The sequence below is a fragment of the Eschrichtius robustus genome, chromosome 6 (assembly GCF_028021215.1).
Source record: "Eschrichtius robustus isolate mEscRob2 chromosome 6, mEscRob2.pri, whole genome shotgun sequence".
Lineage (NCBI taxonomy): Eukaryota > Metazoa > Chordata > Mammalia > Artiodactyla > Eschrichtiidae > Eschrichtius > Eschrichtius robustus.
In genome coordinates, this window is record NC_090829.1 from 145,488,246 (window position 1) to 145,510,747 (window position 22,502).

Genomic DNA, 22,502 nt, shown 5'->3' on the forward strand with positions numbered 1-22,502 from the left:
TGATAATACTCTTGAAAAAGAACTATTTTCCAGAACCGTAAATAGAGCGAGAAGACTGGCGTTTTGCAGCCGTTCAAATCTCTTTAATGTCTGGCTCATGGCAGGTACTGAATTTTCCTGTCTGCTGCATTCAGTCTGGTGATGTCCTGTACTGGTTAAGGTAGATGAGGAAACTCCAGTCTCGCACAGATTTGTACTTGGTGAAGGGAGCTCTCTTAACAGCCTTCAGATACCTGTGGACGTTCCCTGATGCTGCACCCAAACTCAGCAAGCGGTGGTTTTTGACAGGCTGGTTACAACGTGGAATCTGAAATCACATGAGTGAGCGTTTGGTGCTGTTTCATTCAGTCCTGTCGTCTGCCTTGCATTCTGGAAGGATCTTTTACCCGGGCACATTTTGTAGCCCCACGCCTCCGTCATTTGTGAAACACGGTTCCTGAGTTGTGCAGCCCCTTTCTTTGTTCAGGGCCACAAACCCGTGCTGGTCTCAGGCTCACGCTGGGCCCATCACGAGAGTCTTGGAGTGCCGGGACCCTGCCAAGCTCACAGTGGCAAAGGCAGGTTTTCCAAAATGCTAACTTTTGATCAGAGTTTCGAACTGTATCATGGGCAACTTCTTTGAAGTGCCAGGCTGGTGCCATTCATTTATAAGCAGGCGTCTGCCGGATGCCTGAGGCTGACGAGCTCGCTGGTGAGGCCCCAGCGAGCTCAGGGGCCTGGCGGCCTGTGCTGTGCCCAGGCCCGCTTCCCCTGTTACGGGAAGCAGGGTGACGGGTGCACGGACCTCCCTCTGCAATTCTGCAAGTTCTTGTGAGTCTCTGATCATCTCAAAATTAAAGTTAGAAAAAGAGATGTGTACGAAACGGTTGAATTAATAAAATTAAATTGATTTTGACTGCTTCACGAGGGCATCCTTAACTAAAACTGGCGGTCTGTTCCTGCAAGTTTGTGGTGGCGAAGAACACAGTGCCTTGACTCTGAGTGCACGTGGGGCCCCGGCTCACGCTCCGGCCCTCGCGTTTCCCACCAGAGGGCGTGTCAACACTGTGAGGAAGGCAGGAATGTGCCCTCGCGGGTGCCCTGAGGACCGGCTCCGAGAGCCGCTGCCCCGTGTGCCCCTCCCCGACGCTGCTTTGGCTTCTGCCCGTCCTCGAAGGCCCCCCGGCCCCACCTGTGGGAAGTTGGCCCTCTGCCACCCCTTCTTTGCTCGTGGAGCGTCTAGTCACGTGCTCCTGGGCTCGTGCTGTGTGTCCCATGGCAGGGGTGCTCTGACCTCTGTGCAAGGTCATCCGCTGCTCGAGGACAAGCAGCACCTGTCCTGCTTAACTTCTGCATGACTGCTGGGTTAGGTGTTTGAATCGCGCTGCATTACATCCCGGTCGTGGTTTAAGTTAGCGCTCGTAATAGCACCTGCCATACAGTAAGCCTCTCCGAGGTGCGCGTGGAGGAACTAAGTGCTTTACCTGCATCTTTTCTTCCCGTCCCATCAGAGGCTTCTTTGAGTGGCAGAGTTGGGGTCAGACCCACCCCCAGAGGAGCCAGCTCCCTGCCCCGCCCCCATTCTGCAGCCGGAGCGACCGTGCTCTTGAAGCATCACACGGCGCTTTCAAGGGGATTTGAATGCAGAATTGAATCACTGCTCATTTATTAACTTGAGGAGGAAAAAGTGATTTTTCCCTGTGCACCCAACCTGTATCTTGCTTATTAAATCAGATGTGTTTTACTTTGAGGTGCAGTTACAAGGCGTCGAGATACAGAGTATACGCTCCGGTTCTGGACTTCACATTGTGGAGTGTGAGACTGCTGACGTCTCTTATTTTGGTGTGAACGCTGAAGGTCCTTTTCTGGGGTAAAAACGGTGCTTTCCCTCCTTGTTTCAGTTGTCGACAACAGCAGCAATTGGGCAGTGTGCGGGAAGAGTTCCGGGGTCATCTCCATGCCTGTGGCTGCTCGGGCCACTCACAGAGTCCACATGGAGGTGATGCCCCTCTTTGCGGGTTACCTGCCCCTCCCCGACGTCAGGCTGTTTAAATACCTGCCCCATCACTCTGCGCACTCGTCACAGCTGGATGCTGGTAAGGACTCTGCGGTGAAGGCACCGTCCGTGTGGAGCGGCCACAGACTAGCATGGGGACAGGCTTGCTGCTTAACAGCCCGGGTCCAGGGCCAAACACTAGTCAGGGTTACGCGTCCTGGGCCCTGGTCTGGAGAGCAATCTGCCCAGGACCCAGGCGCTAGATTCTCTTCAAAGGCGAGGCCGCCGTTGACATCCTTGTGCCCTGAAGGGCGACTCGGGAGGCTGGCGGCTCCCCGGGGTGGGGAGAGGTCGGCGCGGGGCGGCCTCCGTCTCACTTCCTGTGCGCTTTGCAGATAGCTGGATAGAAAACGACAGCCTCTCGGTGGACAAGCACGTGGACGACCAGTTGGACAGCGGCAGTGTCCAGAGCAGGGGCAGCATGCGCTCGGTGGCCAGCAGCGAGCACAAGGGCCTGCCCATGCCCCGGCTCCGGGCGCTGCCCCCCGGCCAGGCCTTCAACGCCAGCGCGGGCACGCAGGTCCTGGTCATCCCCAGCCAAGACGACCACGTTCTCGAAGTCAGCGTCACGTGACCACGCCCGGGGTTCACACAGTCCCCAGACCGGGCGTGCGCGCGTGCGGGCATGCGCACGCTTGAAGGGCTCCTGCCTCAATTGTAACTTTCTCGCTCTAACCAGACTTTTGGTGATTCTGCCTGGCCGTGGACGCATCAGAGAATTTCAGTGTACAGCTGGTCAGCTGAGTTGCATCGTTATTTGTGTGCTGTCTGGGGTGTACGATGCCTTGTTGTTTTCTCATCTCCCCGTCCCTGTGCTGCTGTCCTCCCGTGTTTGCCCAGAGCCCCGCTTTTTCCCTCACCCTCTGCTCAGGAAGGAGCTTCTAGTGCTCTCACCTGAGCAGCCTGCCACCTGCTGGTTCTCTGTGGAAGCCCAGGGGTCTTCCAGGTAGACTCACAGCAGGCCTTGCAGGCTTATTAGTGACACGTGTGTGCCTTTCTGGTCACACGGCTGCCCGATTTCTGGACCAGGTGGATTTGTATGTCTCCTAAGGGGTAAAAACACAGTTCTTTACCCCAGATCATCTAGTTGTGCTTTTCTAGAATAACACCCTTTCTGGGCAGGGGGATGGCGCTGGGGGGTGGGTGGGGAAAGAACAAAACCCCTTCTGTGCCTTGGGATGTCAAACTGGGTGGACCTGGAGCATTCATCAGCTGGAGCCATTTTAAAGGTACTTTAAGACTAGACCAGGGCATGAGAAAGAACTCAGTATTGAAATAATTTGGAAATGTTTCTGGAACCCTTTCTCCCTTCTCCCCCGATGTTGATTAGGTATCATATGCCCATGGAATTAAATATATATTTATTTTAATTGTAATTGTGTCTGTGGGAGTTAGTACATTGTTCTTCTCTCACCTTTAAACTTAGTCTTTACGTGTAACTGTAACTGTATAATGAATATTTTTCTTTTGCACCTTAAGTCTCAGAAATTAAGAGGTTCCATTTAAATGACGATTAGAGGGGTCTTCTCAGTGTATTTCTAGTCTGGTTGTAGGAAGGACGAAAGTCTTGGACTGTTATTCTCTCTCTGCTCTCCACTACATTGCAGTCATACCATGCAAATGGATTAATTTGCTCTAGGTTGTAAATTTAATTGTACATATGGTCGATTGATTATTTTTAAAAGTACAAACTAACTGATGTAATGTTTAAGTTGCACCAAAAATCAAGGACAAAATAAACGTGTGTTTGTTTTTATTGGTGTGAAAGTCACAGCTTGTAAATAAGTATTGTATGTATTAAACCTTTTCCAGCTCTCCAAAGCGATGTATTTTTGTACATAAGAAATAGAGAACTCTTAATTCACTGGGAAAGTGTGGTTGGAATTGAACTTGACCAGATTAATGCGAGTGTAGCCGGTCCAGCAGAGGGTGGGGCCTCATGAATAACCTCAAGCGTGTGAGTGGTAGGGAAGAAGGAGCCTTCTGCAGCAGCTGCCACTGTCCTGGCATGCCACTTGCTGGTGGTGTGGGGCAAGATGGCACAGGGCAAAGTGAATGTAGAGCAGAGCAGTTGCTTCCTGTGCGTGGTCTTTAGCTCGCTTAACAAATAAAGGTGGTGATCCCCGCCCCCCCACATGGTTTTCATTTGTAGAAATTGGAGAAGTGTACAAAGAAGATAAATGCTTGTATGTTTAATTAAACTTTTCAGAAATTTACCTTCCTTATGTGCAGTTTAAAACTATAATAAACTAGGCAAATTAGAAGTTCACAATCTAATGATAGTTTAGGGTTTCTAACATAAGTTTGTTTTATTGTAAAAACTGATGATTGCCCTACAGATCCACCAAGCCTTGTGAATGAAGAGATCTTTGATATCTGATTCTGTCAGAAAAGCCTCTCATCCACGTGGTGAGCCTCGGAGCCCAGGGAAGGCGCCCTTGCTTCCTGTGTAATGTAGCGTTCCCTCTCACCTTCTGGAGGGGGAATGTGAGTCAGTGCTTCCCTGATTTTTGGTTGACTTTTGTGCTGGGTTCTGGTCCCAGGATGAAATTCTGTAACTACTTACATATTTAGAGGAGAAAAAAATGGAGGGGAAATCCAAAATGTTTATGGTAGTTTCTTATGTCTGGAAATTGAATGAAGTCAAATTTATCACAGGTTTGTTTTTTACCCCCTAATTACCCAAAAGATCTTTTGCAATCTAAGTTACATGGGTGCCTCTGTTGTTGTTGTTGTTGTTAACACAAATGAAGAATGTCACCTAAAACTTCGTCTTTTTTTTTTTTTTTCAACTAAAAGGCTGTAATTGGATTTTTGTTTTGTTTAAAATAAGGCTTATGTGTTTGAGACAAGCTAAGCTGGTTTTGTTGGTAAAGGTGTAGCAGCTGTTAAACAATGGTGAAGCCAGATACTGAATGTGCATCAAGAAGCAGAATATGCAGCCATTTTACAAATATCTGTGGAAGATGTAAATACTAGCAAATGAAAAAGAAAATAAGTTATAATTTTGGTGAATTTCATAGGGTCTCCTATGATTGGAAAAATTATAACTCTTCTGATTGTAATGTGGAAATTGTATTTAATCTGAAAATGACTTCTACCTACAGTTCCATTGTCAGCCCAGCCTGTAGTGGGTCGGGTTCCCATATTCGTCTTAGTTGATGGGGCTGGGTATCCCATAAAGGGTTAGTGGAGAAAAGACACACAGGCTTCTAGTCAATTTTTCTTTAGTGTTTAAAATAGAGTTATAAAATGAAATTAAACACTCCAGGTGTGTACATAAAATGAAAACTTATACAACTTTTTATAAAAGAACAAACTAGGCTGATCAAAGTGTTTTATTGTCAACTGTGATCTTTAAAAGAAATCTCCTATGTGATTTTAAAATTTGATTTTTCATGAAAATGCCCCTTTCTCTAAATGTATTCATCCTGTGCATCAGGCTGTAAGACCCAAAAGCATTGTTGATATGGTTTGCTGGGATTCTGTGGCTGGAAAAGGTGACAAGTTGGTGACTTTGATACTGCAGGTATTAACTCCATTTTCATGGTTTACTATGAAAGTCATTTTTCACATTATTCTGTAATATATTGTTAGACTAAAGCCATTGTATTAAGACTGTTTAAGACTGTAAGCATTATAATTCTGAAAATACACATTTTAAGAAGAAACTTGCTGCTGTGAACTTCATTCTTTTGCTGTGGAGTGTGAAAATTGAGTGTCTAAAGTTAAAGAACTTTCTTTCTTTCCCTAATCCTTGTTCTTGACTCTAAGCATAGATTATTTACTTTTGGGGGAGCATTAGGGATTTTTTCACAACGTATTACCCAGTAGCTCACTAGAAGTAAGTAAGACATTTCAGTGTTCAGAGTTCTCGAGTTTTTTGTAGACCTATTTGCCAGCCTGAAGTTTGACAAGGTAACACTGCCTCTTGTCATGTTTGGTAGCATCGCGAATACAATTTCTTTTCTTCGGAAAAGGTTTTCAGTTTATTCAGTCTCGTTGTTTTGGTCCCCACTTCATAATCGAGAGCTTTCGAACGAATAAGCGTGGGGTTGGACCTTCTCACCCTCCTTGGTGCCTGAATGGCTCGTCAGTGCCCGGCCCAAGCCCGTGAAGATCCAAGACTGAACTGCGGTGGGCGGTGCGGGCGGGCAGGGACCCACGCCTCGGGGGCGGGGCCGGCGGGCTGGGGCCCAGCCTCCGGCGGCGCAGCTCTTCCGGGCCCCGGGGGGGCGCTGTGGTGCGTTGGTGCGGGACCGCTGTCCTGCCCCGGAAGTGCTTGCTGCAGGCCGGGAGGCGGGGCGCAGAGGCTGCAAGCAACACACGTGTGGCGGCCGCGATGAAGTTCGCGTACCGGGTGAGCGCGGGACGGGGCTGGTGCGGGGTCCTTAGCCCGGGGTCCCGGTGGGGTCGCTGCTCGAGACTGCTCCTTCGGGGCCAGGGAGCCGGGCCTGGGTGGGCTGGGTCCGGCAGCACCGGTCGGTCCCTCACCGTGCAGCCTGAGACAGGCCGGGCGAGGGGCCGCAGCGCCCTGGACTGGGACGGAGCGGCGGGCGTGGGCGGGAGGAGCAGGAGCGCTGCGGGAGGGTCCGGCTGAGCTCCGAGAGGGCAGCGAAAACCAGCCCAGACGGAAGTCCTGGTTCCCGGAGCCCGCAGCGCGCGACGTGGGGAGGACGCGGGGACAGAGGGCGGGGGGACAGGCGCCGAGCCCACTGGAGCGCTTCTGCATCTTCCCCACCTCTCGGGACCCTTGGCACAGTGGGCCACCCGCGGGTTTGGAGCTCTGGGCGTTTGCGCGGCCCCGCCCGCTGCTGCCACTCCCCTGAAGGCTGTTCCTCCGCAGGGCCGCCGCCTCCGGCCTTTCCCCCTCCGTCGGGTCCCAGCTCCTTACAGGCTTGGTCTGGCCCTGGCCACAGCGCGGGCCTCCAGCAGCTCCACCCCACACCCACGCTGCCCCCACCCAACCTGGTCTTCCCGCTCAGACTGCTTCCCCACTGTGACCCAAACCTCCCGCTGACCAGCTCCTCTCGGGCCTGATTTCATCCACGCTCTCCATTCCTTGGGTCATCTCCCCGGTTCCGACACCGTTGTCTTCTGTGTGGAATGGCACCAAAGGCTCACCGACTCCCTGCATCTCCTCTGGCTCCCGGGGTCACTTAGCGTGACCTTCGAAAAAGGGGATCGATCGTGGTTCACCTCTGCTTAAAACATTGGCTGACCGGCCTTTCCTTGTGGCCTCCTTGGGGTTCTCAGGGCCCTGCCCGCCTGCAGCTCCAGATGCTCCTTGTCATCTGGGTTCCAGCTCAGGTGGCCCCTCTGAGGGTCCTTCCCCGACCACCCTCTGAAGTTCCTCTCCCGCCGACGGGGTTGGCTGTCTGTGCAGCATGGCGCCCTTGCGATCACAGCTCTGTCTCCATCGCCCGCCTGCCCGACGTGGAACCTGGCGGCGGCTGATGGTTGAATGAATGATTGAATGGATGGGCTGCAGCAGGTTACCCTGTTCAGGAAGCCTTGAACCCAGGCTGCACTTGGGACGCTGTTCCGTTGTCACAGCTGTTCTCTTCCTGCAACGTGGGTGCTGTCCTGTCCTCCACCCGGCAGACACCCTGTCTAGAGGCTTCCCTGCGCTCACCGTGCCCCTTACCCACCCCAGCGGGAGCTCTGGGCCCCTGGGGACTGGGCTCACTTCCTCCTCTCTCTTGCTCAGGGCCTGGCCTTGTAGGTGCCCAGGAAGTGTCCCGGGGGGTGGGGGGTGGCTAGCGGGACCCCAGGAATGATCAGGGAGCCTGCGGGGGGGGTCTCTGCGCCATCTCTTTGACCGGAGACCTCGCTTAGCCCTTTCCCGGAGTTGTATTTTCTTTGTGTTAAGACAGCTTTGTTTTCTTTTCAGTTTTCAAATTTGCTGGGGACAGTCTATCGGTGTGGAAACTTAAATTTTACGTGTGATGGAAATTCAGTTATCAGTCCCGTGGGAAACAGAGTCACTGTGTTTGACCTAAAAAAGTAAGTTCGCTAAAATGACATTAACAGCTGTGATCATTGTAGTTGGCAGGTAAAAACACAGTGTTTTCCTCACCTCTCTTTTTAATAGCACACCTGTTACTATTAAACAGGCGATGGAGACAGAGCCCCCTGATAGGGGGCTACGGGATTTACATAGTGCCGATGGGTCAGCAGTGGGACTGGCTGTAGGGATCCCGGTTTCTCCCTTCTAGTCGCTCAGCTGAACCCGATGTGATGAGGTTGTTGATCTTCCCTTCAGGGTAGTAGCTCCGTGTCACTTGGCTGAAACGTTTGGGAGGGGGTGCCTGGGGCGTGGGAGCCGCCCTGGACTGCCGTCCGGCCGGCGTGCTCGCCGGGACCAACTCTGTGTGCTCAGGTTCACTCTGTCTCCTGCTGAGCAAGCACGTGGCTCCGTTTCTCTCTTCTCGGGGGGAGGCTGTCACCCCTTTGCAGACATGTGTGGCCTGGGCGAGACCCTCCTGTTGCAGAGGCTGCCTGGGTCTCTGCAGGCCTCCGTTTCCGAGTCTGTAAGATGGGGCCGTAGTACTTGCCTTGCTTGCGAGTTGTTTCCTGAAGTGCAGGTTGCACCCAGGGCCAGCTGCTGGCGGGGTCATCACTGGTGTCGATGGTGACGGGGCTATCTAGAGGAATGACCACGTGGTGGCACTATATAATAAATAAAGAACAAAATTAGGATGTAATCCGGTGGTTGTTTATTTTTACTTAGCTCTCCATTTTTCTGTGTTTTTGCATTTCTGCAAAAAGCTTTACCGGGCATGCTGTCCCTGAGCTCGCCCTCCCGTTGGACAGCTGGATTGTTTCTGGTTTCCTGACTGTATGTTTCCAGGGTCCTCTCAGGATGAGGTTCTGGAAGCAAAATTGACATGTTCGAAACCCCCTTTTAAGGATTTTACATGCTTAGCGAAATTTTCTCCAGGACGTTGTCTAATTTCTTCTCCCTCTCGAGGGAGGGGCGGTTGAGGAGTCCGGGGCTCTGGCAGGCCTGGGGGGCGGGGAGACAGGTGCAGGGTGGGTGCTGCTGGTCCAGGCTGTCCCGGTCCCCCACCCCCGCGCGACGACACCAGAGCAGCAGCGCAGCTCTGGTTTTTTGTCTCCCAGCAACAAGTCCGACACTCTGCCTCTGGCCACTCGGTACAACATCAAGTGTGTGGGGCTGTCCCCGGACGGCCGCCTCGCCATCATTGTCGATGAAGGTAACCGCCCTCGGCCGAGAGGTGGCGACGGCATGGGGTGGTGACTGCGGGGCGGTGGGGCGGGTGTCCAGCTGACCCGAGGCCGACACTAAGACCCCTGGGGGTCCTGGCCCGCGTGGTCCCCTCACCTCCCTCGGTTGCTTCCGTGTCTGGGGCCCCGGTGGGCCTCGGGCGGGCATGCGGGGTGTCCTCCCTGGCCGTGTGCCGCCGGCACCGCGGGGCCGGGCCTCACGACCTGATGCCTGCGTGCGACGGACGTGCGGGGCCTCGCTCTGCTCTCCCTTCCCGCAGGGGGCGACGCGCTGCTCGCCAGCCTGGTCTGCAGGGCCGTGCTGCACCGCTTCCACTTCAAGGGCGCTGTGCACAGCGTCTCCTTCTCCCCCGATGGCAGGTACGCAGCTGCGGGCGGGGCGGGAGGTGTCGAGCTGTAGGCTCCCTCGCGCCTGGTGGGCTCAGACGTCACCGCGGCGGCCACAGGCAGTCCCTGAGCCCGCGCCCCTCTGGGTCCCCCTCTGGATCCGGGCTGCACAGGCCCCTCCTCTCCTCCCCGGGGCTGGTGCTCACACCTCGAGTGGGAGGTTCTGCAGGTTCTTGTCCAAAACCGTCTCCAGGGAAGCTGTGCCCCCAGACAGCGGGGTCATGAAGGAGCCCTGGTGCTGAGCGGCACCGACCCCGGCCTTGACCCCCGCTGGCAGGAGGACGTGGCGAGTCCCGGGCCTGCTCTGGGCTCCAGGGCTATGGGAAGGGGGGCTGTCCCGGCTGCTCACGCCCACGCTGGCCGGCTGTGCCGTGGAAGGGGCGGCTCCAGCAGTCAGCCGTGAGCCCCGCCCCACGTCCACCCTCAGGGACCCCGGAGAAGGCGTCCTGGGCAGGGACCGCGCCCGGGTCCTGTCACAGGGCCTGTCTGTGTCTTGCGTTCGGTTCCACCCGGGGCTGTCTGAGCTTGGCCTGGCCTTCGTGACCGCCCCCTGGGCCGACGGGAACACCTGAGGGGGCTCTGCTCCGGGGCAGAGGTGTGGCAGGGCCGGGGGTCTGTCCACTTCTTCCCTGACTCTGTCCGCCCGGAGAAGGGGGGACTCCGGGCCCGTGAGAGGCAGGGTTAGGGCCCCAGGTTTGCCGCCTGTAGGGCTGGCCTCGGAGCAGGAGAGCGGCCCTCTCTGGAGCTCTGAGCTGGGCTCGGGGCCCTCACTGGCGTTGGATGTTGATGGCACCCTGGCACCCGTTTCTGCGGCAGGAAATTTGTTGTCACCAAAGGCAACCTTGCTCAGATGTACCACGCCCCTGGGAGGAAGCGGGAATTCAACGCGTTTGTTCTGGACAAAACCTACTTCGGGCCGTACGACGAGACCACATGCATTGACTGGACAGACGACTCCCGGTGAGGCCTGGTTGGGGTGGGGCTGGGCATAGGAGGGGCCCGAGGGGAACCTGTAAACAGCACCTTGTTGGGGAACTCGGAGTGACTTGTCGCATCCCCGTCTTGTTTTCAAATGGTCTCTCACGAGCCTCGTGTGGCACAGGGCGCAGGCCTGGCTCCTGGGTCTGAGTCAGGTCTGTCTGGCCCTCGTCACCGGAAACCAGAGCAGAGTGCGGCCCTGGATGAGGACCGCAACAAGCCAGCGTGCGGTGGCCCAGCTTCCGGGGCAGCTGCGGGCAGGAGGAGAGCTGGCGGGCGCCGCCCAGCCGTCCCTGAGAGGGGCTGGCTGCGTCCCCGCTGCCTGGGTTCTGTGCGCCGGGAGCGGGAGGGGAGGCTGGTGGCGGCTGCCACTTCATGCACCAGGCGGGCTGTTCTCACGTGGTTGGCCACAGTGCGGGGCGCGCAGCCCCCAGGCGCGCAGTGCGTCCGCGGGAGACGCGGGTGGGCTCCTCGGGGGTGGGTCTGCGGGGAGGACCGGGCGCCCCGTAGCCAAGCCTTCCTGCCCTTCCGCGGGTCCTGGGATCGAGGGCGGGTCAGGGAGGCGTGAAGAGCAGGATCCCCAGGCAGCCCCCCACGGGCTCAGTGGTCGGTTCTCAGGCTCCCCTGGGCTGCCCCCCCGAGAGACTGCTTTGCTCGGAAGGACGGTGACACACGTGCAGTGAGGCTCCTGGTCCCGGGAGAAGCACAGGTGGAGGCAGCAGACCAGAGCTGTCCCCGCCTGGAGCCTTGGGCGTCTCCCCTGTGCCCGGGGACCCCCCCGGAGAGGCTGACACCTGCACGCCCGAGGCTGAGCTGTGACTCCCCGTCCCCCAGGTGCTTTGCGGTCGGGAGCAAAGACATGTCCACGTGGGTGTTTGGGGCCGAGCGGTGGGACAACCTCATCTACTACGCGCTGGGGGGACACAAGGACGCCATCGTGGGCTGCTTCTTCGAGTCCAGCAGCCTGGACGTACGTCCCCGGTCACAGCCTCGAGTGGGCGCTGGGCCCTCCCCTGAGCCTGCTCCCGGCTCCCTGGGGAGGCTGGGGCCGCAGTAGCCGGGGCAGGCTTGGGAGATGCCTGTGCAGCCTGGGCCGCCGTGGGCTGGGGGTCAGGGTGACCCAGGCTCTCGCGTCTCCCCCCGCAGCTGTACACGCTCAGCCAGGACGGCGCCCTGTGCGTGTGGCAGTGTGACACCCCCCCTGAGGGCCTGAGGCTGAAAGCCCCCGCGGGCTGGAAGGCGGACCTGCTGCAGAGGGAGGACGAGGACGAGGACGGGGCGGAGAGGGAGACCACCATCCGCGGGAAGGCCGCCCCGGCTGCCGAGGAGCAGCGGGGGAAAGTGCAGTACTCGCGGGTGGCCAAGTAGGTCTCCCGCCTGCACGGGGTGGGCCTTGCGCCCTCTGGGGCGCGTTGTGATTCCTGCCCCGGGGCCCCAGGCGGGGGCGGGCGAGTTGAGGAGTCGGGGGTACCTGGGGATGTGCGGTCCCAGGCAGACCAAGGGTCAGGAGCTGGGAGCGCAGAGCTGCGAGTGTGAGGACGTGGTGGGTCGTCCTCAGGATGAGGGCAGCGCTGTCAGGCTGCCCTCTCTCTGCGTGCCCTGGGGGTCGGGGTGGGGCTGTGGGACCAGCCGAGCTCTCTGGTCCTCTTCCCACAGTTCTTGTGTCCCTGCCTGCTTAGGTACTTCTTCAATAAAGAAGGGGATTTCAACCATCTGACAGCTGCAGCGTATCACAAGAAGGTCCACCTCTTGGTCACTGGTTTTGCTTCCGGAATCTTCCACCTTCACGAGCTCCCGGAGTTCAACCTCATCCACTCCCTGAGGTCAGCGACTCTGCTCTGTGTGGTCACGTGTGTGCATGCATGCGTGTGCATGCGTGTGTGTGTGTGTGTGTGTGTGCGCGCGCGTGCTCTCTCTCAGTCCGCCGGCGGGCAGTGGGGGAAGGTGGAAGCCATGCTGTGCCCGTCTGGACCGAGGGCCGTGGAGTGGCCAGGAGGCCCGTCCAGCCACACGGATGGCTTCCCAGGACACTTGCCCCTTCCTCTGTCCTGGATTAGAGAGATTGGGGACGCTGGTGCCCTGCCCCCATCTCAGACGTGCAGTCCCCTGGGCCCCATCCACCCCGCAGTCAGAGGGAGCTTTGGTTCCACGTGTAGATCACATTGTTTTTATTTCCTGTTCTCATTTTTCTTCTCTTGCATCTTTGGAACGTTGAGAAAACTAAAAGTACTGGTTTCCCGAAGTCACGCAGCTTCGAGGTTTTGAACGCGGGGCAAGAAAACTCTGGGTTTTCTGATGCACTCAGTGAAGTGAATCGTCTGTGTCTAGTAAACGGGTGGGGAGGAAGTGGGTGCTGCTAGCAGGGAGACCTGGCCCTGTCCTCACTCGCACGGCCACCCCGGGGAAGGGATGGGGGGCCCTTGCCGTGCTGACCGAGCCCCGCGTTTCTCCGCAGTGTCTCGGATCGGAGGGTCTCGTCCATCGCCATCAACGGCTCTGGGGACTGGATCGCCCTCGGGTGCTCAGGTTGGTACCTGGGTTTGTGAGGACAGGAGCGGGACTCTTCCTCCGGGAAGCCTGCCGGCCATCCCGCCTCCCCCCAAGGTGCCGCGCCAGGCCAGCAGCCAGGTGGCTCACTACGAAGGAGCAGCCGCTGAAACTTCCTGCACAAAGGCTCCTCTGAGTCCTGAGTCCCGTTGCCGCCTGAATCCTGGCCTCCCTCGGCAGCACCTGGCCTGTCGCCTTGGCCTCTGGCGGGTGACGCGGGAGGTTGGCGTCTCCGTGCTGGGGCCCCTCGTTCAGGTGGAGGCTGACGGCACCTGCCTCAGGCCGAGACGGGCGAGCGGTGTCACGAGCAGTCCCCGTGTGCCCCGCAGGCCTGGGCCAGCTGCTGGTGTGGGAGTGGCAGAGCGAGTCCTACGTGCTCAAGCAGCAGGGCCACTTCAACAGCATGGTGTCCCTGGCCTACTCCCCCGACGGGCAGTACATTGTGACCGGCGGGGACGACAGCAAGGTGGGCCGCAGGGGTGGCGAGGGGGAGCCGGAGGGGTCCTGTCCCCGTTCTGCTGGCCTGGCTGAGGCGGGGTGCAGCACCGTGGCCAGGCCCTGACTTGGGTTCAGCCTGGAGCTCCAGAGCCCACCGGCCTCATCTGGCTTCCCGAGAAGCCGTTTGCAGACTTGCCCGGTCTGAGTGGAGAGGCTTTGGGTGTCTGTTTCCGCCTTTTTGGCTCGGTTTTCTGGGCACGTCTAAGGGGTCCATGGTGCCAGCAGCTGCTCTCTGATGTGAGAGGCTGCCCCCCCGCAGCCCCCCAGTCCTTGCTCGCAGGGGCACCCCCGTGGGGTGTCCTGAGCCGTGGCGCTACCTGCCACAGGTCAAGGTGTGGAACACCCTCAGTGGCTTCTGCTTCATCACTTTCACGGAGCACTCGAGTGGGGTCACCGGCGTGACCTTCACCACCACTGGCTACGTCATCGTGACCTCTTCCATGGACGGGACCGTGCGCGCCTTTGACCTTCACAGGTGACCTTCCTGCGGGGATGCCTGCCCCGCAGCCTCTCCCCGTGTGCTGGGCTGTGAGAGCGAGGCTGAGGGTTCTGGGCTCGTCGGTCAGACACAGGGTGAGGCCCACGAGAGCTCGTGGGCCCTGGAACCGTCCCGACCGGGCTGTCCTCCCGCAGGTACCGCAACTTCCGCACCTTCACGTCCCCGCGCCCCACCCAGTTCTCCTGTGTGGCCGTGGACTCAAGCGGGGACATCGTCTCTGCTGGGGCCCAGGACTCTTTTGAGATCCTCATCTGGTCCATGCAGACAGGCAGGCTCCTCGATGTAAGGGCCGCGAGTCCAGGAGCTGCGCTCTTGGCCAGGGGCTGGGGTGTGGGGAGGGGGCCTGGCTGACCTGAGAGGAGTGGGGGACGGAGTCACATCCCGGGCACGGGCAGCACCGTTTACACGCATTTCCTGGGTGGGCTCCCCTTCCTGGCCCACACCGCAGCCCAGCGGCCACGGCCTGTGCACCCCGGGGTGGCCCGCTGGGTGTCTCTCGTCCTCAGAGCTCTTTTCTGAACGGCCGTAGGTTTTGTCCGGCCACGAGGGGCCCATCAGTGGTCTGTGTTTTAACCCAATGAAGTCGGTCTTGGCCAGCGCCTCCTGGGACAGGACGGTACGTCTGTGGGACATGGCGGACAGCTGGAGGACCACAGAGACGCTGGCCCTCACCTCCGACGGTAAGCGGCACCCGGGCACTGGGGGAAAGGCCCGGTCTCGGGCGCATGGTTGGATAAACCCAGGGCTCCAAGCGCCGTGGGCTGTTAGGGTTGGCGGCCTGGTTTTGTCACTTGGCATTGGGCTCCCCCAGGCGAGCAAGCCGGGGGCCCTGCTGTAGCAGCTTCCTGGGCGTGAGGCCCTGTCCTGGAGCCCCACTGCCCGCGCTCGGGGGCAAAGCGTCCTGGTGCGCAGCCGGCCGGGCTGCAGAGCTGATGGGTCATGGCGAAGACCGAGCTGCCCGTGTCTGGCCCTCACGGAACCCGGTCTTTGGCCCCGGGGCTCGTGGTCTCTGTGGTGGTCTCTGCTTCCTGCCACCCGACCCGGCTCTGATTCAGGCTTTTAGCCACTGGCCCCCTGCGTCTTCTGGGGGCCTCTGTACCACCCCCGCCTCCAGCTAGTCTGTCTCTAGCCTTCCCGTGACCTCCATGTGATGCCTCCCGCCCAGAGCCCTCCACTGGGCCGCCCCTGCTCGGTTATGCCTTGTGCGCGTCCTGCGGCCCCCAGGCCCTCAGGGTGCCGGGATGAGGGCAGCTCAGCGTGGCCCATCGCCCGGAGCCCAGGGTCTTCCTCGGCCCTAATTCCGCGCCTCTTCTCAGCTCTGGCCGTGACCTTTCGCCCTGACGGTGCCGAGCTGGCTGTGGCCACGCTGAACTCGCAGATCACCTTTTGGGACCCCGAAAGCGCGGTGCAGACGGGCTCCATCGAGGGCAGGCACGACCTCAAGACGGGAAGGAAGGAGCTGGACAAGATCACTGCCAAGCACTCGGCCAAGGGGAAGTGCGTGCTCGGTGGGGCTGTCCGGGAGCCCAGGAGCTCCTCAGCGGGGGCCCCTCCCGGAGGGAGCAGGGTGTTGGCGGGGTCCGTGTGGATGAACAGGCTTCTGCATCCTCCCACCCCGAGGACCAGAATCTGTGGGCCCGTTTTCAGTTCTCTCGGGGTGCATCCCTGCCAGTGTCATTGCCGGGCCCGCTGGTGACTCCGTTTCACCTTTTGAGGACCACCGCCCCCCCCCCAGACTGTTTTGCAAGGAGCCTGCACAGTTTACATCCCCCCAGGGCAGGGGCTTCCGCTGTCCCCACATTATTAGCAATGCTCCTTCCTGCCTGTTTTTAAAAATCCCAGCTGTCCTGGTGGGTGTGAGCTGGTGCCTCATGGTTTTGGTTTGCGTTTCCCTGAGCAATGAAGTTCTTGGCATCTTTTCACGTGCCGGTGGACCATTTGTGTGTGGGCTTTGGGGAACTTTTCTTCAGGGCATCTGCCTGTTCTAATGGGCTGTCTGTCTGTGTTGCTGAGTTGTAAGAGCTCTTTGTGTACTTGAGACATGAGACCCTCATCAGATATAACCTTTGCAAGTATCTTCATCTTCCTCTTCCTGTGGCTCACTTCCACTTTCTCGAAGGTGTTGTTTGAAGCACGTTTTTAATTGTGACAAAGGCCCACTTGTATATTTTTTCCCTTGTCACTTGTGCTCTCGGTGTTGTATCCAAGAATCCTCTGCCCAATCCAAGGTCACCGTCTCGAGTCCTGTGAGCCGGCAGGGCAGTGAGCGCCGCTGTGAGCGGGGCGGGTGGGCCCCTGGGCCCCCCCCTCCCCGCGGCCCTTCTGGGAGCCGCCCTGCCTCTCGGAAGCTGCAGCGTTGCCCCTCCTCCAGGCGCCGTGCTGCCCGGGAGGAGCCTGGTGACTGGGCCATGGGTTCTGACCCCGCAGGGTTTAGGCCAGAGCCCTGGAGGATGGCGGGGAGGGTGCTGTTCGCCTTCTGGGTGGCAGCTGAGTCCACGTCCCCTCTGCGCAGGGCCTTCACCACTCTGTGCTACTCTGCGGACGGCCAGAGTATCCTGGCGGGAGGGATGTCCAAGTTTGTGTGCATCTATCACGTCAAGGAGCAGATTCTCAGGAAGAAGTTCGAGATCTCCTGCAACCTCTCTCTGGACGCCATGGAGGTGAGCGAGTGCTGCAAGGCCGCAGAGCAGGGCCCGGGGGCTGCACGGGACCCCTGTGTGGTCCCTGCTGCGAACGTCCGGGGCTGCCCGGCCTCGCCCATGGCCCTGCTCACGCCCCGGCTCCACGGGGACCTGGGGTGGGGGTGGGGGGCCTCTGGACAGGTGCGCCTGCCCGGGTTCACCTGCTCTGGCTCCCCTGCCGGGCGAGGGGCATCTGCGTGCGGCTGTAAGCCCGCCCCCCTGGGTGTTCCGGGGTGGGCTGTCCTCGTCATGTCCCCGGGGACGCGCAGCAGGACGGGCTGTGGCAGGTGGCAGCAGACGCCACCCCACGTGCGGCTCCCTCGCAGGCTCACGGCGCGCTCTTCGTTCGGCTGTCGGGTTAGAGAATCCGCCCACCACGGGGCTGGCCGCGGGAGCCCGGGGGAGGCGCTGCCCTGTCCTGTCTCAGGCTCCGTGTGCCCCGTGGGGTTGCAGGCAGGGCTGGCCGCCCCCCAGCCTGTGCTGGCGGCACAGGAGGGAGGTGGGGCAGACGAGCGTACCCTCCCTGCACCTCCCGCAGTGAGATGTCCGGGTTTCGCCCTTTAGGAATTTTTGAACCGAAGGAAAATGACAGAGTTTGGCAACCTGGCGCTCATTGACCAAGACGCCACGGAGGAGGGCGGGGTCACGATACCGTTGCCGGGCGTAAAGAAGGGTGAGCAGAGGGTCCTCTTGTGTCCCCCTGGCCAGGGCACGGCAGGCCGCCCTGCTCACCACCTGCTTTTCCTGGGGGATGGCGGGCGGTGTTGCTCTCGTCGGGGCTGCAGCGATTGACGTCCAGGAATTCTGGCACTGGTGGCCAGGGCGCGGGGTCCCCCCTGCGAGTGGCTGGGCATCTGGCCGGTGCCCAGCCCTGTGCCTTGCGCCTGCTCCCGGGGGGGCTTCAGGGCAAGCCCAGTGTCGGGCTGGCAGCCTCCCCGGCCTGAGGGCCCTGAGGGGCTGGAACCACCTGCCTCGCAGCCTGGGCTGGGCAGGGCTTTTCTCCGGAACAGACACGCCGGCTGCTGGCCAGGCCGGAGCCCAGAGAGCGGCCGCCCTGAGGGCTCGTCCGTGGAGGCCGGCAGCGCCACGAAGCAGCACCTGAGGCCCCGACACGGGGCTGCTGCTCCCGCTGGGTCCGCAGGGCGGGCCTCCCTCTGTGGGGCGAGTGGTGAGGGATGTGCTGCCCTGTGACGGGCGGTGCCTCTGTTCCCAGGTGACATGAGCTCCCGGCACTTCAAACCTGAGATCAGGGTGACTTCGCTCCGCTTCTCTCCTACCGGTGCGCACTGACTGTCGGGTCACTGATGTGGGAGGGGTGGGCTTGGTCCCGATGGCCTTCCGGGCCTGCGGTGTGCACAGTGGGCCTGTCAGCCCACTCCCGGGGCGAGGGCAGCATGGAGCCTCTGGCCGGCTCTGGGCACCGCCGACCCCCAGGGGTAAGACGTGGCCATCTTTGTCCCCACTGGCAGACGGCCACGGAAGCTGTGGCTTCAGACACGCCCAGCTTCCAAGCGGGGAGGTAGGCACCTGCCCTGAGCGCCCTGCCCGTGTGCCTGTCGGCCGACCCAGGAGTGTCCGGCGGGGGAGGGAGCAGGAAGGGGCTGCAGTGGGCTGACCCTCACGGGGCGCTCCTTCCCAAGGGGCCGGCGTCCCCCAGGCTCCCTCCCCGCTGTTGCACTCAGGACCCCGGGAACGTATTCAGTACCTGTTCTTCAAAAAATGGGGAAAAGCGGAAATAAACGTCCAGGAAGCCTTTGTTAAGTCTGCTTGATTTCCCAGGGCGCTGCTGGGCGGCCACCACCACCGAGGGGCTCCTTATCTACTCCCTGGACGCCCGGATGCTCTTTGACCCGTTCGAGCTGGACACCAGCGTCACGCCTGCGCAGATCCGGGCGGCGCTGTGCCAGCGGGACTTCACCAGGGCCATCCTCATGGCCTTCCGGCTCAACGAGAGGAAGCTGCTGCAGGAGGCCCTGGAGTCGGTGCCCTGGGACGAGAGTGAGCCCGGGCCAGGGCTGGGGAGGCCCGCGGGGCCGAGGGGGCCCTGCAGCCACACGCGGCGGCCGGGTCTCTGCGCTCGTGCAGAGCTGTGAGCGCGTCTCTCCTGACAGGTTCTTCGCGGGCTGAGTGGGACTTTCCTCCTTCTCTTCCAGTTGGGGTCATCAGCTCCTCCCTGCCTGACTTGTACGTGGAGAAGGTGCTGGAATTTTTAGCTTCATCCTTCGAAGAGTCTCACCATCTAGAATTCTACCTCATATGGACTCAGAAACTGCTTATGGTCCACGGACAGCAGCTCAAGTCCAGGTATGACCCGCACCCCCCCCCTTGGCCACCTGTCACTGGGCCAGCTGTCTGTGTGGATGCACAGACCAGGGGAGGCTTTCACAAGCGCGCAGCGCGGAACAGGTCCGGGTGGCCTGGTGGTGGCCGCCACGCTGAGGGACGTCTCCTTTCCAGAGTGGGGACACTGCTGCCGGCAGTTCAATTCCTGCAGAAGAGCATCCAGCGCCACTGGGACGACGTCTCCAAACTGTACGTGTCTCGGGAGTGGCTGATGGGCAGGGCGGGGCTTTCACTGGCACCAGCAGGTTCCAGTTGGTTCCACGCCAGGGCCGCTCCCTGTGTTGTCTGATGTGGGGACAGAAGGCCTCAGTGTCGGTCTTACTGATGTGAGTCCCGTGTGCCCTCGGCAGCTGCGACTGGAACCGCTACAATATGCAGTACGCTCTGGCCGTTTCTAAGCAGCGGGGCCTGAAGCGGCCCTCAGAACCACCGGGCAGCGAGGAGGAAGCAGATGCATCCGAGGACGATGACAGCAGCCTGCACCTGCTCAGGAGAGGACCTGGGGATGGAGACGGGCCGCTGGCCTAGGGCCGGCCGCCTGCAGCCCTGCTGGCTTCGGTTGGGATGTTGGGCAAGGTGGGACCTCCACCGCGGGGGGCAGCCGGGACGCAAGGGCACTGTCGCCAGGACTCACTCTTCTGCAAGAACCACACGCGGCCACGGGGTCAGTGCGTGAGCTGACAGGTCCTGGCAGGCACGGGCTTGGCACCCAGGGCCCAGGAGTGTCTGCCACCAAAAGCACCCTGCAGAGAGGTGAATGGGCTCACGTGTATAGACTCAAACTTTGTATGAGTTTTTATGTTTTTAATATAAAGTTTTGATAATTTTAGAGATGAAAAAGATGTGTATTTCTACAATGTAGGTATTAAGTCTGATCTCTGAATTTGAAATGTTTGTAATGTATCCTGGGTGTGATTGTCGTGCTGGGGGATCAGGGCCACCTGCCTTGCTGGCACCTCTGTGCCAGGGAACAGGTGAGCAGGGCAGGTGGCTCACCCTCACGGCCCCAGCCTAAGCTGCCAGCCCCATCATCCCTGCACAGGGTCTGGCAGGGAACATCTGCTTGACTCTGACCTTGGAGAGGGGCCTGGAGCTGGGCCTGGACAGGCTTTCCAGGGAGACCCATCAGACCTGCTGGCCAACTCTGGGAGGAAGACTCCATCCTGCGATGCCCCTTGGGAAGGGTCACTGTGAGGGCAGCCTAGATCACAGCCAGGCCCCTGGTCCCTTGGTAGCTACGGCCTCCAGGGTCAGGACACAGGCCCCACCCTGCAGGTCACCAGAGGTGCGGCCACAAGTCACTGGACCATTATTAGGATGGATGGCAGGCAGGTTCTTGCTAGTCTGGTGGGGCTGTGTGCTCTTCTATCTGCTTATGAAACGCATGTGCTATCTCGGGATGGAGTCATTTCCTTTGTAAATATGATGATGTCTATCAGAGCCTCTTCTGTTCTTGGGTATTAAGGTAGAAAATAAATACATTGATAGTCTTGTATTTTCAGATGCAAATAACTCATCTGTAAACTATCCCCATGGTCCTGAAAGGAACTGGGATGGACCCTGTTTTTCTCCTCCTCCCATCTTCCTGCCAGGGGTTGTCACACACCGAGCTTGAGACACAAACACTGACTCACCTCTCAAAAGCCACTGCAGCAGGGGGTGAAAGGCAGTGGGGTCTGTCATCCTAACCCCCAGTTGGGGAAAGATACACTCAGCCCTGCCAGCCCTCTCCCAGGCTCCCCCACTAATGATTAAAGGAGGACTAAATAATATAACCTTGACGTTCTTCTAGAGGCTACCCTAATACCCACTCCCGAAGCAAAATTCTCGTGTAATTTGACCTCCCTTTGCACACTCTACAGTTCACGTAACGATGTACTTAAATGCTTCCCTACAGAGCTCGGACCACCGTTCATCCACAAGCCAGGACACCCTAGCAAGTGGGAGCCACTGAAAACTATAACCTTCCAACTTGTAACTATTCTGTGGAGAAATCTAAAATGAGCCAGAAGAGGAACTGACCCAAACCAAAGATGGTCAAGCCTTCCAAGGATACTCCCAACTTGCCTGGAGGGCCTTAGAACACACTGCCTACCAAGAGCCCATCAAATGGCAAAAATGGGTTCAAGCACACCAAAATAAGAGTTGGTGTAATAGGCTCCCAAACAAAGAAGCCTGCAGCTCACCAGACCCTACAAGCTGGCCCCATTCTCACGTCACTCACGTGCCACTAACTCATCTTTGGCCCCAGCCTGCTGGCCTCTGCAGAAACACACATGGATGACGATGTGGACATCAGGAGGATATGTGTTCCTCTGTGGGGCCCAGAGAGCCAAAACCTAAAGGAAATGTCCCCAGCAAAGCCCACTGGGGTCCCCGGGAAAAACAGGATGGAATCCAGGTGATACGGTCCAACCTCTTTTGTGTTTATTCTACTTCTACTTGCCTGTAGGGGGCCTCGTGCAGAGGCTTCCCACCTAACATGTCGGATTAGTGTTCCCAGTGCAAAGCGGCTCTGCCTGACAGCCCGACTGGGTGAGCCGTGCGCAGAAGTGCTGCATCCGCCTGACCCACAATGACTCCACCCCTCCCTCTGCCAGAACCCTATAAAGCAGCACCGCCCCTGGGCCTTTCAGGGGAGACCCTGTGCTGTAGAGCAAGCTCCCATCTCTCCATTCTTTGATCAAAGAATACAGCTTTCCTTTGCTTCTCAACTGAACTTGGTCTCTGTCTACTGGTGCGAGTGACACTGGGCAGAAGGATGCTTATTGGTGCCCGACTCAAAAGGGTCGGTAACACGTCCACCCCAGGAGAGCAGACAAAAGGGAGGCGGCCTCAGACTTCATAGTCACGGGCACGGGCTTAGCACCAGGATGAGCAGCCCCACGGGGACGGGGTGCCTATCACGAGGCTACCCTTCAAAATCTGCCTGCCTCAGTGGAGGAACTGGCCAAAACGCCAGCCTCTAGCTAGACTGACTGAAGAGCATGGTGAGTTCCATAGCCAATGTAGTAATGGATAACCAAACAGCCTTCGGTTACCCCGTGGCAGAACAAGGCGGCGTCTGTGTGGCTGCAACACCTGCTGGTGCGTGTGGACAAATAACCACATACCACCCGGTGTAAAGGAAATAACACCAACAGGCCAGCTGGTGACACAGCATTGGTAATCGCGCCCCGGAGGCATGGAATTCTATAAAGGGCTTTCTCCCCAGTAGGCCATTTACTCCATCCACTGACACTTCCTTGAGTCACAGCGCTACTGATTCTTCTGTTGGGCCTAT

The 22,502-nt window shown here is 58.8% G+C and overlaps 2 protein-coding genes across 5 annotated transcripts in view; both read left to right on the top strand.

Moving 5' to 3' along the window:
- TRAPPC10 (trafficking protein particle complex subunit 10) overlaps positions 1 to 5,683 on the top strand; it is a 91,894-nt gene extending 86,211 nt beyond the window's left edge. For all 3 annotated transcript variants that reach the window (XM_068547180.1, XM_068547182.1, XM_068547181.1), the window contains 2 exons: positions 1,881 to 2,075; positions 2,371 to 5,683. In XM_068547180.1, the coding sequence (XP_068403281.1) occupies positions 1,881 to 2,075; positions 2,371 to 2,609 (434 nt within the window). In that variant the 3' untranslated portion in view covers positions 2,610 to 5,683. The remainder of the gene's footprint in view (positions 1 to 1,880; positions 2,076 to 2,370) is intronic.
- A 632-nt stretch (positions 5,684 to 6,315) lies between these two features.
- PWP2 (PWP2 small subunit processome component) lies at positions 6,316 to 21,933 on the top strand. Of its 2 annotated transcripts, none has more exons than XM_068547183.1 (21): positions 6,316 to 6,395; positions 7,929 to 8,041; positions 9,161 to 9,255; positions 9,547 to 9,646; positions 10,490 to 10,633; positions 11,486 to 11,621; positions 11,798 to 12,015; positions 12,331 to 12,474; positions 13,107 to 13,177; positions 13,528 to 13,664; positions 14,023 to 14,171; positions 14,330 to 14,477; positions 14,725 to 14,875; positions 15,512 to 15,692; positions 16,708 to 16,855; positions 17,441 to 17,549; positions 18,090 to 18,155; positions 18,656 to 18,874; positions 18,988 to 19,180; positions 19,334 to 19,408; positions 19,570 to 21,933. In XM_068547183.1, the coding sequence occupies exons 1-21, from the start codon at positions 6,378 to 6,380 to the stop codon at positions 19,745 to 19,747; spliced, it is 2,793 nt and encodes a 930-aa protein (XP_068403284.1). In that variant the 5' UTR covers positions 6,316 to 6,377; the 3' UTR covers positions 19,748 to 21,933. The 2 variants fall into 2 exon arrangements, with proteins under 2 accessions (XP_068403284.1, XP_068403285.1); XM_068547184.1 differs by having other exon boundaries at positions 19,030 to 19,180.
- Positions 21,934 to 22,502: the final 569 nt, after the last annotated feature.

Bases quoted from the DNA above. Each gene is read 5' to 3' on its own strand.
- PWP2 (XM_068547183.1), top strand. The intron at 13,178-13,527 runs GTTGGTACCTGG...TGTGCCCCGCAG, and splicing joins GATCGCCCTCGGGTGCTCAG to GCCTGGGCCAGCTGCTGGTG. The intron at 19,409-19,569 runs GTACGTGTCTCG...TGCCCTCGGCAG, and splicing joins TGGGACGACGTCTCCAAACT to CTGCGACTGGAACCGCTACA.